At 47.4% G+C, this 13,316-nt stretch overlaps 1 protein-coding gene across 1 annotated transcript in view; it reads left to right on the top strand.

The window, feature by feature from the left end:
• LOC145716028 (protein CEPU-1-like) overlaps window positions 1–13,316 on the top strand; it is a 759,467-nt gene that overhangs the window by 686,999 nt on the left and 59,152 nt on the right. The window contains exon 3 of the mRNA XM_081797345.1: window positions 12,325–12,557. Coding sequence (XP_081653471.1) covers window positions 12,325–12,557 — 233 coding nt within the window. The remainder of the gene's footprint in view (window positions 1–12,324; window positions 12,558–13,316) is intronic.

Here is a 13,316-nt window from a genome sequence, read left to right as displayed (position 1 = left end):
GAATTCCTCATATCAGTGAGGTCATATGATACATGTCTTTCTCTTTTTGACTTATTTCGCTCAGCATAACACCCTCCAGTTCCATCCACGTCGTTGCAAATGGCAAGATCTCATTCGTTTTGATGGCTGCATAATATTCCATTGTATATATATACCACACCTTCTTTATCCATTCATCTGTCGATGGACATCTTGGCTCTTTCCATAGTTTGGCTATTGTGGACATTGCTGCTATAAACATTGGGGTGCACGTACCCCTTCGGATCCCTACATTTGTATCTTTGACTCCATTTTCTTCGTATGGAGAACACCTTCTCACCTTTTCTCCATTTATGCAGATGTATTTGTGATTCCGCACGAGCCCAGGGCTCCTGCCTCTGTGAGATCGCCAGTACCATGCTTCCCCGCCCCCCATCCACCCCCACCACACACCCGAAATCCTCACCAGCCGTCGCCTTCAGTACTTACACCTACCTAGGTGTCAGTGTCCCTAGATGGCCCTGACTCCCTCTTGCTTCTTGTTGGCTTCCTGCTCTCCCTGGTCCCACCTCCTCTCTCTGGAGCCCACCCCCCCCTCCCGCTGCCCACCCAGTGCCTGATACAGAGCTGTCTGCATCCCTCTAGCACCTTCTTGCAGCCTCTGGAGCATTGCCCTTTCCTTCAGAGTTTCTCCTTCTGATCACAAAAACTTTGTGAGAATTACAAATAGGGCTGTCTCAGTTCTGGAGCCCCAGAAGCAGGCCCTGGAGATGGGAAGTTTGTGTTGAAGTGACTTATTAAGGAAGTGCTCCCAGGAGAAGTGCTTCCTTATTATTTTTTTTTTATTCTTATGTTAATCCCCATACATTACATCATTAGTTCTAGATGAAGTGTTCCATGATTCATTTTTCGTGCACAACACCCAGTGCTCCATGCAGAACGTGCCCTCCTCAATACCCACCACCAGGCCAACCCATCCTCCCACCCCCCTCCCCTCTAGAACCCTCAGTTTGTTTTTCAGAGTCCATCTTCTCTCATGGTTCGTCCACCCCTCCGGTTTCCCCCGCTTCATTCCTCCCCTCCCGCTACCTTCTTCTTCTTCTTTTTTTTCTTAACATCTCTTGCATTATTTGTCTCAGAGGTACAGATCTGAGATTCAACAGTCCTGCACAATTCACAGCGCTTAACAGAGCACATACCCTCCCCAGTGTCTATCACCCAGTCACCCCATCCCTCCCACCCCACCCCCCACTCCAGCAACCCTCAGTTTGTTTCCTGTGATTAAGAATTCCTCGTATCAGTGAGATCATATGATACATGTCTTTCTCTGTTTGGAAGTGCTTCCTTATTAAGGAAGTGCTCCCAAGTGAGAGAGTGGGAGAAGCAGGGCAGAGAAGGGCAAGAAGCCAAGGAGAGGCTCAATTTCAGGCAAATATCCACGAGTGCGGCTTCTGTTGGATGTGCAGAGATGCTGGCAAGTACAGAGAGCGGCTTCCCCACTCCTCCCCAGCCTGCTGCCGGCTGCCCCGGGGGGCCACACGCTCCCAGACTCTTCCAGCTCTGTGAGTGAGTGCAAAGGGGCTCTATGGCCTCAAGGCAGCCCTGCAGAGAGCCCCAGATGGGGACTGTTCAAAGAAGAACCACACAGAAACCTGGAGAGGTACAGAGATAATAAAAGGAACCCGAGGGAGCTGCACTGAACACTGGGCCATTTCCGGCCCAGGTGGGGACATTACAGAGGATCCAAGACCCAGGGACCCAGGCCCTGCTTGCTGCCTCCCTTCCTCACCATGTTTCAGACCCCCATGACAGGCTAGCACATCTCTGCTCTGGAGACCTGGTTGGACCTGAGCCTGGAGACCCCTTTCCTCTAGGAATTCAGGCAGAACAACGGGTATGTCCTTCCCTTAGGTGAACACACCCGGGAGACATTTTTCTAGGTCTTCTGACCTAGGAAAGGTATTTTTAAGGCTTCCCACCGTCCTTGGTACATGAGAAAGATGAAATTGGCTAAGAGTGCCCATTGGCCCCTCTCCCTGCATCCCGGTGCCCCACCCCCTGCACACCTCCCTATAGCCAACTTCCGTTTATGATAGAGAAGGGGAGAGGGGAGGGGAGGGCGCCAACGCTGGGCCACAGACTCCTCGAACAATAAACCAGTGTGCGAGATCAGCACTCCACTGAGAGGGAGTTCCTCTAACAGACACCTGTCACAGGACAGATGAAGAAATCTGACAGAAAATATGAAAACGGTGAGGCCTTCCACCTGGGCAGTGAGGCCTCAGCCACAGCTGTTCCTTCCACGGGAAGCTTTCGTCTTTCTAGGGGATACGTCCTGCCCCCCTAGGTACCGCATCACATAGATTAGCTATCTGGAGAGGTCCAATGAGCTCCTCTCCACTTAATTATTTTTACATTTCCTTGTTGTAGCGGCCACTGTTTTTCTGGACCCTGGGGACCCTTTCTCTTCACAGGCCAACAGAGGATGGGCACGCGGAGCAGATGGTTCTGTTCCTCTGTTACAACTTTGTCCCAGCCTCTCAGGTGGTAGCAGTGGCACTGTGTAACCTGGGAGGAAGCCCGCCTGCTTACCGCTGCCCCTGGCTCCCAGGTGGGCCCTGGGCAGTCACTAGACACACAGCGGTGCTGCCAAGAGGGGACAGAAAGTGTGGCCAGGGTCATTTAGTGAGAAACCAGAGAAGGCGCCTCCAGCCCAGGAGCTCTGTTTATCATTTGGGGATTCTAGCAGTAGCTGGCCTGTTCTTTCTTCTGGTGTGCTGTGGGAGCTGGAGGTAGCAGACTGTCTCTTCTGGCCTCAAACTGGATTGCTTTCGTTCTGCACACCCCCAACCCCCCCGACCCCCCCGACACAGGGTCATGTGTGTACACAGTCTCGGGGCTGAGGACCAGGTAGAAAGGCAACCTGTTGCTGACTGGTCAGAACTGCCTGGGTGTCGCCTTCACACTCGCTGGCAGGAAGGAAGACGTCAGCTGCCGTTGGTCTAGGATGTGGTTTTGGCCTCCTAGGCCATGAGGTTCTTCCCATCCTGAGGGTGTTCAAGCCCGAACTATAAGCAGTCTTCATCGGCGATGGGAGGGGTGCTGGAGGCAAGATCCAGGCCTGGAAGAAGGACTTGGAGTTGTCCCAACAAGGAATTGGAGTTGGAGCTAGTCCCAGAGTGACCCACGTGCTGACTTCACCTGAGGCTGACTCTGCGGCACAAGGCCTGCCAGACTGGTACATCTTTCTTAGCCACTGCTGATCCTGGGTTTGGGAGGAGGTGGGTAATTCAGACCTTTTTTCCAGCATGGCACTGCGTCTCTAATATGTATTGTTCATCCCACTTTACTTGAGCGAGTCCTGGTTTTCCCAGTGTCATTGTGAAAATTGTCTGGACTGGATAATAGTTGTGTGCTCCCTATTTATACCTTGCCAGTCTGGGTCCAGCTTCTTCAGAATGAAGCTCCATCGTGGGTGCAAGCTTTACATGGACCAGCTGGTGAGGGCTAGAATAGGAGACAAAGAAAGGAAGCAAAAAGATTGCAGACAGATTCATTTCCTAGAATCACATTTCTTTCCATGCTGGGAAGGGCCACCCACTGGAAGACAAAGAGATAAGATCAATTTTGGTGCCTTTTATAGCCATTGGTAATTTTCTGAGGTAGCCACTGCAAAGTTCTTCACTTTGGTTCTCTGGTTCTTCTCGTCTTCAGGATAAAGTAAAAAAAAAAAAATCTTTCACACAGAGTAGTGAGCAGTCTACCTACAAAAGTCAGGGTTCCTGCAGGGAAAAGGGATGGCATGCTCAAATCGAGTAATTTGAGGAGAGTTTAATAAAGTGGATATTTGCCAAAGTGTAGGAAAAGTGCAGGGGGAGTCAGGACCGCAGGACTAGTACAGGAGGGCATCATTAACACCTGCAGGGCTGAAGGGATAAAAAGGAGGGGGTCACAGTTCCCACCAGAGAGTGAGGGCTGTGTGGAGAGGTCCACTGGCCACAGGCTGTCATCTATGACAGAGCGATTTTGAACACCTGTGGCAGCCTCTATCCTACCTCCTCCACCCCATCTCCTGCCACTGATTCTCATCAACCAAATCCAATGGGAAGCTGGAGGACAGGGGACCCTATTGATGTGACCCACATTGGTCAGTCTGCGGTGGATCGAGGGGACACAGAATAGCAGTACACTCACTGGCCTCATTTCCCCTAACTTTTCTCTTCTGCCAAAGCCACAGACCCCATTGAGTCCAAATTTCCAACCTTCAGCAAACATGCCAGGAATTTTTAAAGCTCCAATGTGCTTTGCTCATTTTCTTCCCTCTGCCTGAAAGGCTGTGCCTGCCATCTTGTATTTAGCAAGTGCCTTCTCACCTCAACGGCCACCCTGACTCTCACAAGATCCAAATTGTCCTGAAAGTAATCAGGAGTCCTGGGAATAAAGAAACAAATATATACTTCCTGCCCTCCCAGACTTCACCTATCACAGGAAAAATGGACCATAAACAGAAATACACACCAGGATAAAAATATGTCTAGAGATCATTCATAAGGGATTAAGCATTTTTGCAGAGGAGAGGTAGTGGGGACACAAAATAATATTTAAAATTGGCCTTGATAGGGGATAGGAATTTGTCTAACACACAATGAGGAAGGGCATTCCAAATACAGTGTGTTACTGAATCCTACATGCGAACAGAGTGCTCAGGTAACAGTAAGAAGTAGTCCAAAATACACGATACGTGTCTTGCCTAAAGCAGTGGGGGTGGAAGGTGAGATGGGGCTTTGCAGGAGATCATTCGCTGAAGCCCAAGTTTCAAATGGCAGATGAAGTCCAGGGTAAATTTCCACTAACTGTCCCTCAGTACTTCTGGGCTCCCTCGCCTAGAGAATGTTGGTTTTTACCAAGGGGTTTAGGGGACCCTCCTCTATGTTTGGACAATTTGGTATATGTCAGGAAAAGGAATGAGGAAAGAAAAAAAAAAGCCTCCTGGCTGTTTGGCTTTGGTAACCTAGGGGAAAAAAAGGCTCTATTGCTTTTGTCCATGGTTGTATGACAAGATCAAAATGATGCATCTCCCACATTGCTACATGTGTGTGACACAGCTATTGAGTAAGGAAGTGGCTTGTGGGAGCTGTGGCTTAGAAACGTGATATGACCTACTGGGTAGTCCCAAGCCCCCTTTAGCATCTGAGTTAGCATTGGGTTTTTGCCTCTGGCACAAATCAAAATGTTGTGCCATTCATTTCAGACAAGTCATGGCCCACCTAGCTCAGCAGTTTGTTTTGAGATGGTGCTACTTTATTTGACCTGGACAGGAAGGACAGATGGATAGGTGTGCCTATGGAGAACACTTCTTAGAGGTCCACAAAGCCAGGCCTTCTGGAGTTATCTTCAAGACATTAGAGAAGTAGGAGGTGATAGACTCCACTGTTTTGATGCCCTCGAAGAGTGAGCGTGCGTCATTGGAGTTGTGGGCATTTTTTATTGGAAATGCAGGCAGGGTACTTAACCCTCACAGCCTGGGGCTCTTCTGGACACAGGCTCCGAGGTCTTTTACTTCTCAGGAGTTTGTGGAAGGTGAGAGATTTTAAACAAAAATTAATCCCTCAACAGATAGTTATTGAATGCTTACTCTGTACTCAACAGGATGTCGTGTAGGGGCACATGAGAAAAGGAAGGCATGGCCCTTGTTTTCAAGAACTTACCCTCTAGTAGTGAAGCAACATCCATGCACGGAAGATGGGAAAGCAGTATATACGATAGATTGTAGAGTCGCATCGTTTGTGGAGTTTCAACTACATGCAAAGCAATGCATTTGCGTGCATGGTTCCATTCAATCTCATTAACCCCATGCAGGAGAAAATGTTATTTCCGTTGCAGATGAGTGCAAAGAAACGCAGAGAGGTTCAGAGGGCTTATTGAGAGGCGATAAGCCCAGACCTGGGCCTTTGATTCCAGCAGTCTGAGTTCAGAACTTGTCCTCTTGCCCCTGTCTACCTCCTCCCTTAGACCACAGCGACCCGCCAGCAGTGTGAGCTCGCAGGGCAGCATGTGCACAGCTGGGTTTTACCCCTGGGCCTTTACCCTCTCTTCTAAGACTTCTGCTTCTACCCAGGCATGGTATGGACAGTTTTGTCACCTTCATAACTAAGAAAGATTTCCTAGCATGTATCTGTTTTTCTTTTGAATGTTAAGCAAAAACAGTCGTAGTTGAGGGATTCAAGGCCAGTGTGAACTGAATGTTGTTAGTGTTTTTTGTCTCATTATGACCCAAAACAATTTTATAAATATCAACCTGAGTTTAGACTCTAGTAGGGGCAAAATTAGCAACCCCACTAGGGAAGCCTTCTGCAATAAAGAGCTAAGGTACCAGTGATGTCTGAATTTTCAGCAGGTCGGTGATGAAGCATCATGCTTTGTCTGTTTGTTGGTTTCCCCCCAAGAATAGGTCTGGAAGACGCCCATGCCAACTCCATGGGATTGGGTGGCGGTATTTCTCAGCCATCCACATCGCAGTGATTCTCTGTGAAGCTTGCAGGGAGGAGCAGGGCACCAGCCAAATGCTCAGAGGAACCAAATTTAGGGGCAGCTGGAGCATTTCTGTGCAATAAGAGGAGATTGTGACCAGGTGCTGTGAAGGGCGGAAGCTCTTATTTTACTATAGTCTCAAGCGTTGCTTGAGACATGTTGCTTTTCAAAAGCAGTTAAAGGACCATTTGATAGAAGGAATGGTTGGATTACCCACTGTCTGGATCCATTATAGTCCTCAGATCTATAGGCAGGTGTGTTTAAGAAAGGCCAAGCCTGGATTTTTCTCTCTTTCTTCAATAATCCTCTTTATTTCAACACTCTCTTTGTCTGTCCTTAGAAGTTTCCAAGCAGATGCTTTTTCTCTATTTTTCTTCCAATTTCTAGACACACACTCACTGTCTCCCTCCCTTTCTCGTTTCCTTCCAGATCCAAAAGTAGCTTGAGGCCCTGAGTTCATACTTTTATGGTTTTATCTCTGCAGCCCCTCATCCTGGGCTTGCTTAATCATTTTTTCCTATTCCTCAATGTATAAATGCAGCAAGTAAAAGCCACTATTCATCAGCAAGAGTTGAAGGAGATAGAGGGCTGCATTTTTAGAGCTTTGGCACAATTGGTGTAGCTGCAGAAAATGACAGGTGTGACAGCTTTCTCTGCTGTACACTGTGCTCAGGTGCGAGGTCCAGCATGGGCATGTGTGGCTGGTCTTCTTCTGGTCAACTACACATGAACCTTTTCATCATTAAAGAAAATACATTGCCGATCCATGCAGGCTGCACACCCTGGATGATCTCTGTTCAAATGGACCAGGCTTGCTCTCTTTAAGAAGAAATTTCTCCAAGGAGCAGGGTGCAGACAGACGTACAGACTGATAAGAGCACTGCGGCTCATCAGTGAAATGATAAACAAGCATCTCTAATAGGCTCTATCTGTCTGTCTGGATTCTGCCAGGATATTGCGTAGGTCAGGCCATGGGCTGTCCATGGGGACCACACATGGGAGGAGTTCCACGGACCTGATGGGAAGGGAAGGCCATTCGCACAAACGCTGAAGGCTGATGGCCACTGGCCAGAGGGCTGGAGGATGGAAGCGAGAGCAGCACTGAGGCTGGAGGATAGGAGGCTTTCAGAGTGGAGAGATGTTTGGAGTTGGGGAATTGGGAGTTCCAGGGCTCAATCCAGAAGGCTTAGGTCTGCAAAGGTTGTTTCTCTTTGTATGTCTGGCAGTATGGGTGGAGAGGATGCTTGGTTTGGGAGCTTAGTGTATCTCAGGAATTCCGGAAAAAGGTGAGAGGCGCGGCACGTGGGTGGCTCAGTCGGTTGAGCATCCCACTCTTGATTTCGGCTCAGATCATGATCTCAGGGTCATGAGACTGAACCCTGTGTTGGGCTCCACACTCACTGGGGAGTCAGCTTGAGATTCTCTCCCCCCTTCTCCCTCTGCCCATCCCCCGGCTTGCTCTCTCCCTCTCAAATAAATAAATAAATCTTAAAAAAAAAAAAAAAGGTGAGAGGATTTCAAGGTTTGGGCAGGGCACTTTCAACTCTTTCTGTCTCTCCTTCCCCCTTGCTGGCCTGTCTCGTCCTGACCTGTGACTATTTCCTGATGACAAGTGGCCATCACCAGCTGTACTTGCCTGGATTAGGGAGAGTTGAGTTTGAAGTCTTCCCTACTTCCCATTTAATCATACAGTCAATTACCTTCCTGAAGGACATGAAATACCATGGTGTGTTTGAGGAGTCATTTTGTAGAATTATGTTAAGGGCCATCTCTGCAAAAAAGGGAGCCTGTTGAAGGAATTTCCCACCCCAATCTTCTACCAACTCCCCACCAACCAGGGCATTCTGAGGGAACAATTATGCTTGCTTTTACTTTTTTTTTTTTAACCTGGGAGAATTGTCTCTTCTGCATTGTTGTGGAAACTCGATAAATGAGACAGATAGATGGGGACAGGTATGAGGAGGTGACAGTAGTTGGCTGCCAAGTTACCTTTGTGATCCATCTCTGCAGAAGCCGGCGGTAATGCCGTGGAGACTCAGCAAGACTGATATCCAGCAGTGACAGTTTGGACATCTAAACATGACCTTGGATGTGCCCAAAACCACAGCTGAAGCTATGCCAGCTTCTCAGTGTAGTATATCATAGGGGCCGCATAACCGGGTTGGAAATTGTCTGCGTTCGCAGCGTTGGCGTATCTGCAAATGAACATCTTTGGCCCTGGAAGCATGGTGCAGAGCATTGAGACTACTTTGTTGCAGTCAGTTTCCAGTAATTAGACACTCACAGAAAGCCCAGGACAGTCCTCTCGGATTCATCAAGAGGCTGAGATGCCCCCACCGTGGGCATCAAAAACAATTATTCAAGCCTTGTAGAGGGTGTTGATCAGAACTTCCTGCACCACGGCTGGCCATTCCCCTGGTGTCTGGCTCCTTTTTAGCTGCTGGGGGAGCACATAGCTGGGCTTCAGCTCTGGCTTCCCAAAACATACCAATTACAAGGAAGTTCTCTCCCGTAAAGTAATGGAAAACTATTTCAAACAAGGGTCATTTCCTAGTGCCCGCTCGCTCTGTAGCTCTCATTTCACCAGAAACCAGATGTCTAAATTAATGGATTTCAGGATGTGGTCTCCAGATCAGGGAGGGGCCAGCAATCCATACTTTATCAGGGCTTCCAGATGATTCTGACGCACACTGAATTTAAATGTTGGAGGCCGTTGGGGAGGGCTTATAAGGACATTCAAAAACACTGAATTTGAAACAAAATAAAATAAAGCTGGATCTGAATCCTGACTCTGCCACTTAATATCACAGTGATTCTAATCAATTTGGGTATTTTTTTCAATTTGGATATTTTTTAACTTGATTTAACTCCCATCTGTAAACTGGCATTAATAAGTGAACCCACATTTCTGAGATGGTAATGTAGTCTATATAATAGACTTGTGTAGCACCAAGAATACAATAAGATGTGTTCAATAAACATTAGCCATGAATATGAATTTCATAGTTTCTCTGCTGGGATCCAAGCAAAATTTATTTTTTAAGGATTTACTTATTTATTTATTTTAGAGAGAGGGAGAGAGAGAGTGAGAGCAAGTGGGGGAGAGTGGGGAGGGGCCAAGCAGAAGAGAAAGAATCTTAAACAGGCTCCGCGCTCAGCGCAGAGCCTGAAGTAGGGCTCGATCTCACGACCCTGAGATCATGACCTGAGCCGAAATCAAGAGTCGGGTGCTCAACCAACTGAGCCACCCAGGTATCCCCCAAGCACAATTTAGAGCAGGGACCACCCTTAAGGTAATTAAGACAAATAACATTTACCAATGTGTTACTAGTAAAGTATGCTCTGGAGTGTGTTGTTCTTCAGGGATTTCAAACCACTGTGGTTCCAAGTCCACATTCCAGGTGAGGCAGCCTGAGAGGAGGAACATTAGGGAAGTCTGTGAGGAACCTAAGGGAAGGAATGGCATCAGGTGCTTCCTCTGTTGGCTGTACTTCTCTACTCTCATTCACTCTCAGAATATTCTGGGTATTGTCATCAAAGCCAGAGGCAGTCTTGAAGTACATTCTAGACCAGCCCAAACTTTGCATGTATCTAGTTACCTAGAGATACTATTAAAATGCACATTCTAATTCATTGCATCTGAGATAGGGCCAGAGTTTCTTCATTTCTACCAGGCTACCATAGGATGGTGATCTGCTGGTTTTCTGACCACACTTCCACATAGTGAGGTGCTAGCTCAGTGCTTCCCCACCCTTAAGGTTCATGTGTTTCACCTCTAGATTTATGTTACTCAAGGAATGGTCTAGAGTCAGCAACATTGGCGTCACTTGAGAGCCTACTACACGTGCAGACTCTCAGGACCCACCCCAGACCTACCAAATCAGTGCATGCATCTTAATAAGATTCCCAAGAAGCGTTAAGCACAATAAAGTCCAAGATCCGCTCAGAGTATATATTTTTTCACAGAGCCCTGCACTCAGAAGGATCCTGCACATGGTTAAATGCTCTCCTTTCAATATCTTGAAATTCTTAACAATTCATGAACAATGAGCTCTGCCTTTTCATTATATACTGAGCCCCCCAAATTATGTAGCTGATCCCAGACAAACAGCTCTGCACCAGTGTTTTTCAAACTTTGGTAGGTCTATGACCCAACTGGGCTATTGTTAGAAATTCTTATTTCTGGATACCCAAAGACTAAATCAGTAAGATAGGAGGTGAGACTAAACACCTATAACAAACCCCTCATGCGATTCTGATGCAAGTGGCCCATTCCCTTGATCTTTCCCTAGTAAAGTCATTTCCATCCTGCATTGTCCAGGAAACACAATGAACAGCACAGAACTTGCTGGACACCAGAGCAAAGGTGTTTCTGGTGGAGCAGCTTTCCCTACAGGCATTCTCAGCAAGGCTCCCCACCTGTGCCTGAGTGGCCCTGCAGTGATCCTGTGACATTTACACAAGTACAAGCGGAAAGAAGGCACGATACAGGATATCTCATCTCGAGAGGGACCGCCCGGGGAAGCTGGTGTGCTCAGCGGCAGTTCTTATGTTTTTTATTGTCACAGACCATTTTGGAACTCAGCAGGGTCAGTCATCCCTCCCACTGAAAAATCCCCCTTTGCACATTCTGAGGAGTGCACGGGACCAGGAATTAGACAGATGTCCTGGCTGAGATATCTGTCACTTCCCAGTCACCAGACACTTCCAAATGGTGGAGTCCTGATCTTTAAAGTAGAGAATGGGTAAGATCATCTACTTCACAGATTTGCTGCAAGAATCAAAAGAGACAGTGTGGATGTAAAAGCATTTTGTACACTGCAAAAGAATGTATAAATTTGAGGCATCGTTATACACATTGAGCTACATTGCTATTTCCAGCATTATAGTTAGGATCAGGACACTGTTTGTGAATTTCGCCTAAGGCCATAGAACATATTTGGTGTATTGAGAGAGGGAAATGAATACAGACAGAGATGTGATTAGAACTTGGCGAGAGAAGCTGGGAGATTTGAAAGTGTAAGGAAAGAGAAGGGAGCTTCCACAATTTGGGGACTCCAGATGCAAAAATAAAAAAGACAAAATCTATTTTTACACGTGCAACCAGTTTTGAGATTTTGGAAAATGCCTTTAGTCTCTCAGTAATTGAACATTTCTGCCCCCGGGTATAATGAAGATAAATAGCAATGGTGGTGGTCCATATTTAGTTTTGACTTCAGAAGCCTTCTGTTAGAATTCGCTATTCTGAGATAATGTTTAGTAGTTAAAATCTGGGTCTCTCTGATCTAGTACATATTATCTGTGTGGCTTGGGAGAAATATTTAGTTTCTTTGTTCTTCTGTTCCTTTGACCAACAGAACCTTGCTCATAGGGCTGTTATAAGTACTGGATGACTTAGTACTCCCCAAATACCTACAGCATGGGAATCCTCGTGCAAAGGGAAAACTGATGGTGCTCTGAGGGTCTAGCCATTCTGGGTCTGAAAGATGCCTCCAGTTATAACTATTGAATAGTTATGACGATGGGAGTAGTCCTTTGCTCAGGTGGTTTCAGGGGCACTGAACTGCTCAGGACCCAGAAGTCTCAGCCAGAGCTCTGAGGCTCTAATCCCACAAGATTTCTGCTGCCCAGTTCCAGAAAGTGCCACACATGACAATCAAACAGGAAATGTATGTGTGTACATTGGGGCTGGTGGAGGGAGTGTGAAGGCAGGGCATGGTGACAAGTCAAACTAGCGTTGCCAAGAAGACCTGATTCTGATGGTCCCCACTTCCTCTCTGGTTCCTGGACTTACTCGTCTTGTTTTCCCTCCAGGTGCACGATTGACAACCGGGTCACCCGGGTGGCCTGGCTAAACCGCAGCACCATCCTCTACGCTGGGAATGACAAGTGGTGCCTGGACCCACGCGTGGTCCTCCTGAGCAACACCCAAACCCAGTACAGCATCGAGATCCAGAACGTGGATGTGTATGACGAGGGCCCGTATACCTGCTCTGTGCAGACGGACAACCACCCAAAGACCTCGAGGGTCCACCTCATTGTGCAAGGTAGGCGGGGCTTGGCTGGACGGTCTGGGCGGGTGGCTGGGAGAGCCCATGTCGAACACTTTTCCTGTGATCCTCAGCAGAGATGAGTTCTGTTTGTCCATCCGGCCAGGACAAGACGACAACTAATTGTCATTTTGCTGTTAGAAGCTGAATTTTGAAATAAGTTTTCCTGTTGAATAGGACTAGGATTTTTTTTGTTTTGTTTTTGTTCCAATAATATATTTTCTCAGAAAATTATCTTCTAATTATTGCTTTCCTTGGCTTTTTTCTCCTCTTAAGATTTTTTTTTTTTTTTAGGTTCCATCCAGTTCTAAGCTTGTTTTATTTTAAGACCCGTGTTTTAGCTTTTCCAGCACTACACACACGCCATACCCTCCCACAGCCTTCAAAGAAAGCAGAGCCCGTCACAGATGCTCTCAACGCCCACCTGGGACACACCCTTCACAGCCACCCGCACTATCTCCAGCTTGCGTGCGTCTCTCATCTCCCAGCCCTGGGTTTCGGATGCCACTTCTCCCTTTTAATAACCTGCGTCTGATTCTCCATGTTTGGTGGCACCCCAGGTTCCTGCCCCCTCTTTCTGCATCCCTCACCCCCAGCTTTTGAGGCCTGTGTATTGGTTTTGGTTTTGCGTCTCCCTTTGTTCTGCCCTGTCCATGTTTCACAGGCCCTGGGGATGGTGCTAGCCTGTTCCCCGCGAAGCAGAACTGGCCCCAGGACATTCAAACAACACTTTACCATGGTGGACAGTTCCTAATT

Source organism: Leptonychotes weddellii, chromosome 11 (assembly GCF_054177405.1).
Source record: "Leptonychotes weddellii isolate Sample4059 chromosome 11, ASM5417740v2, whole genome shotgun sequence".
Lineage (NCBI taxonomy): Eukaryota > Metazoa > Chordata > Mammalia > Carnivora > Phocidae > Leptonychotes > Leptonychotes weddellii.
Note: the sequence above shows the minus strand (reverse complement) of the source record. Positions and strands in the feature narration are given on the sequence as shown.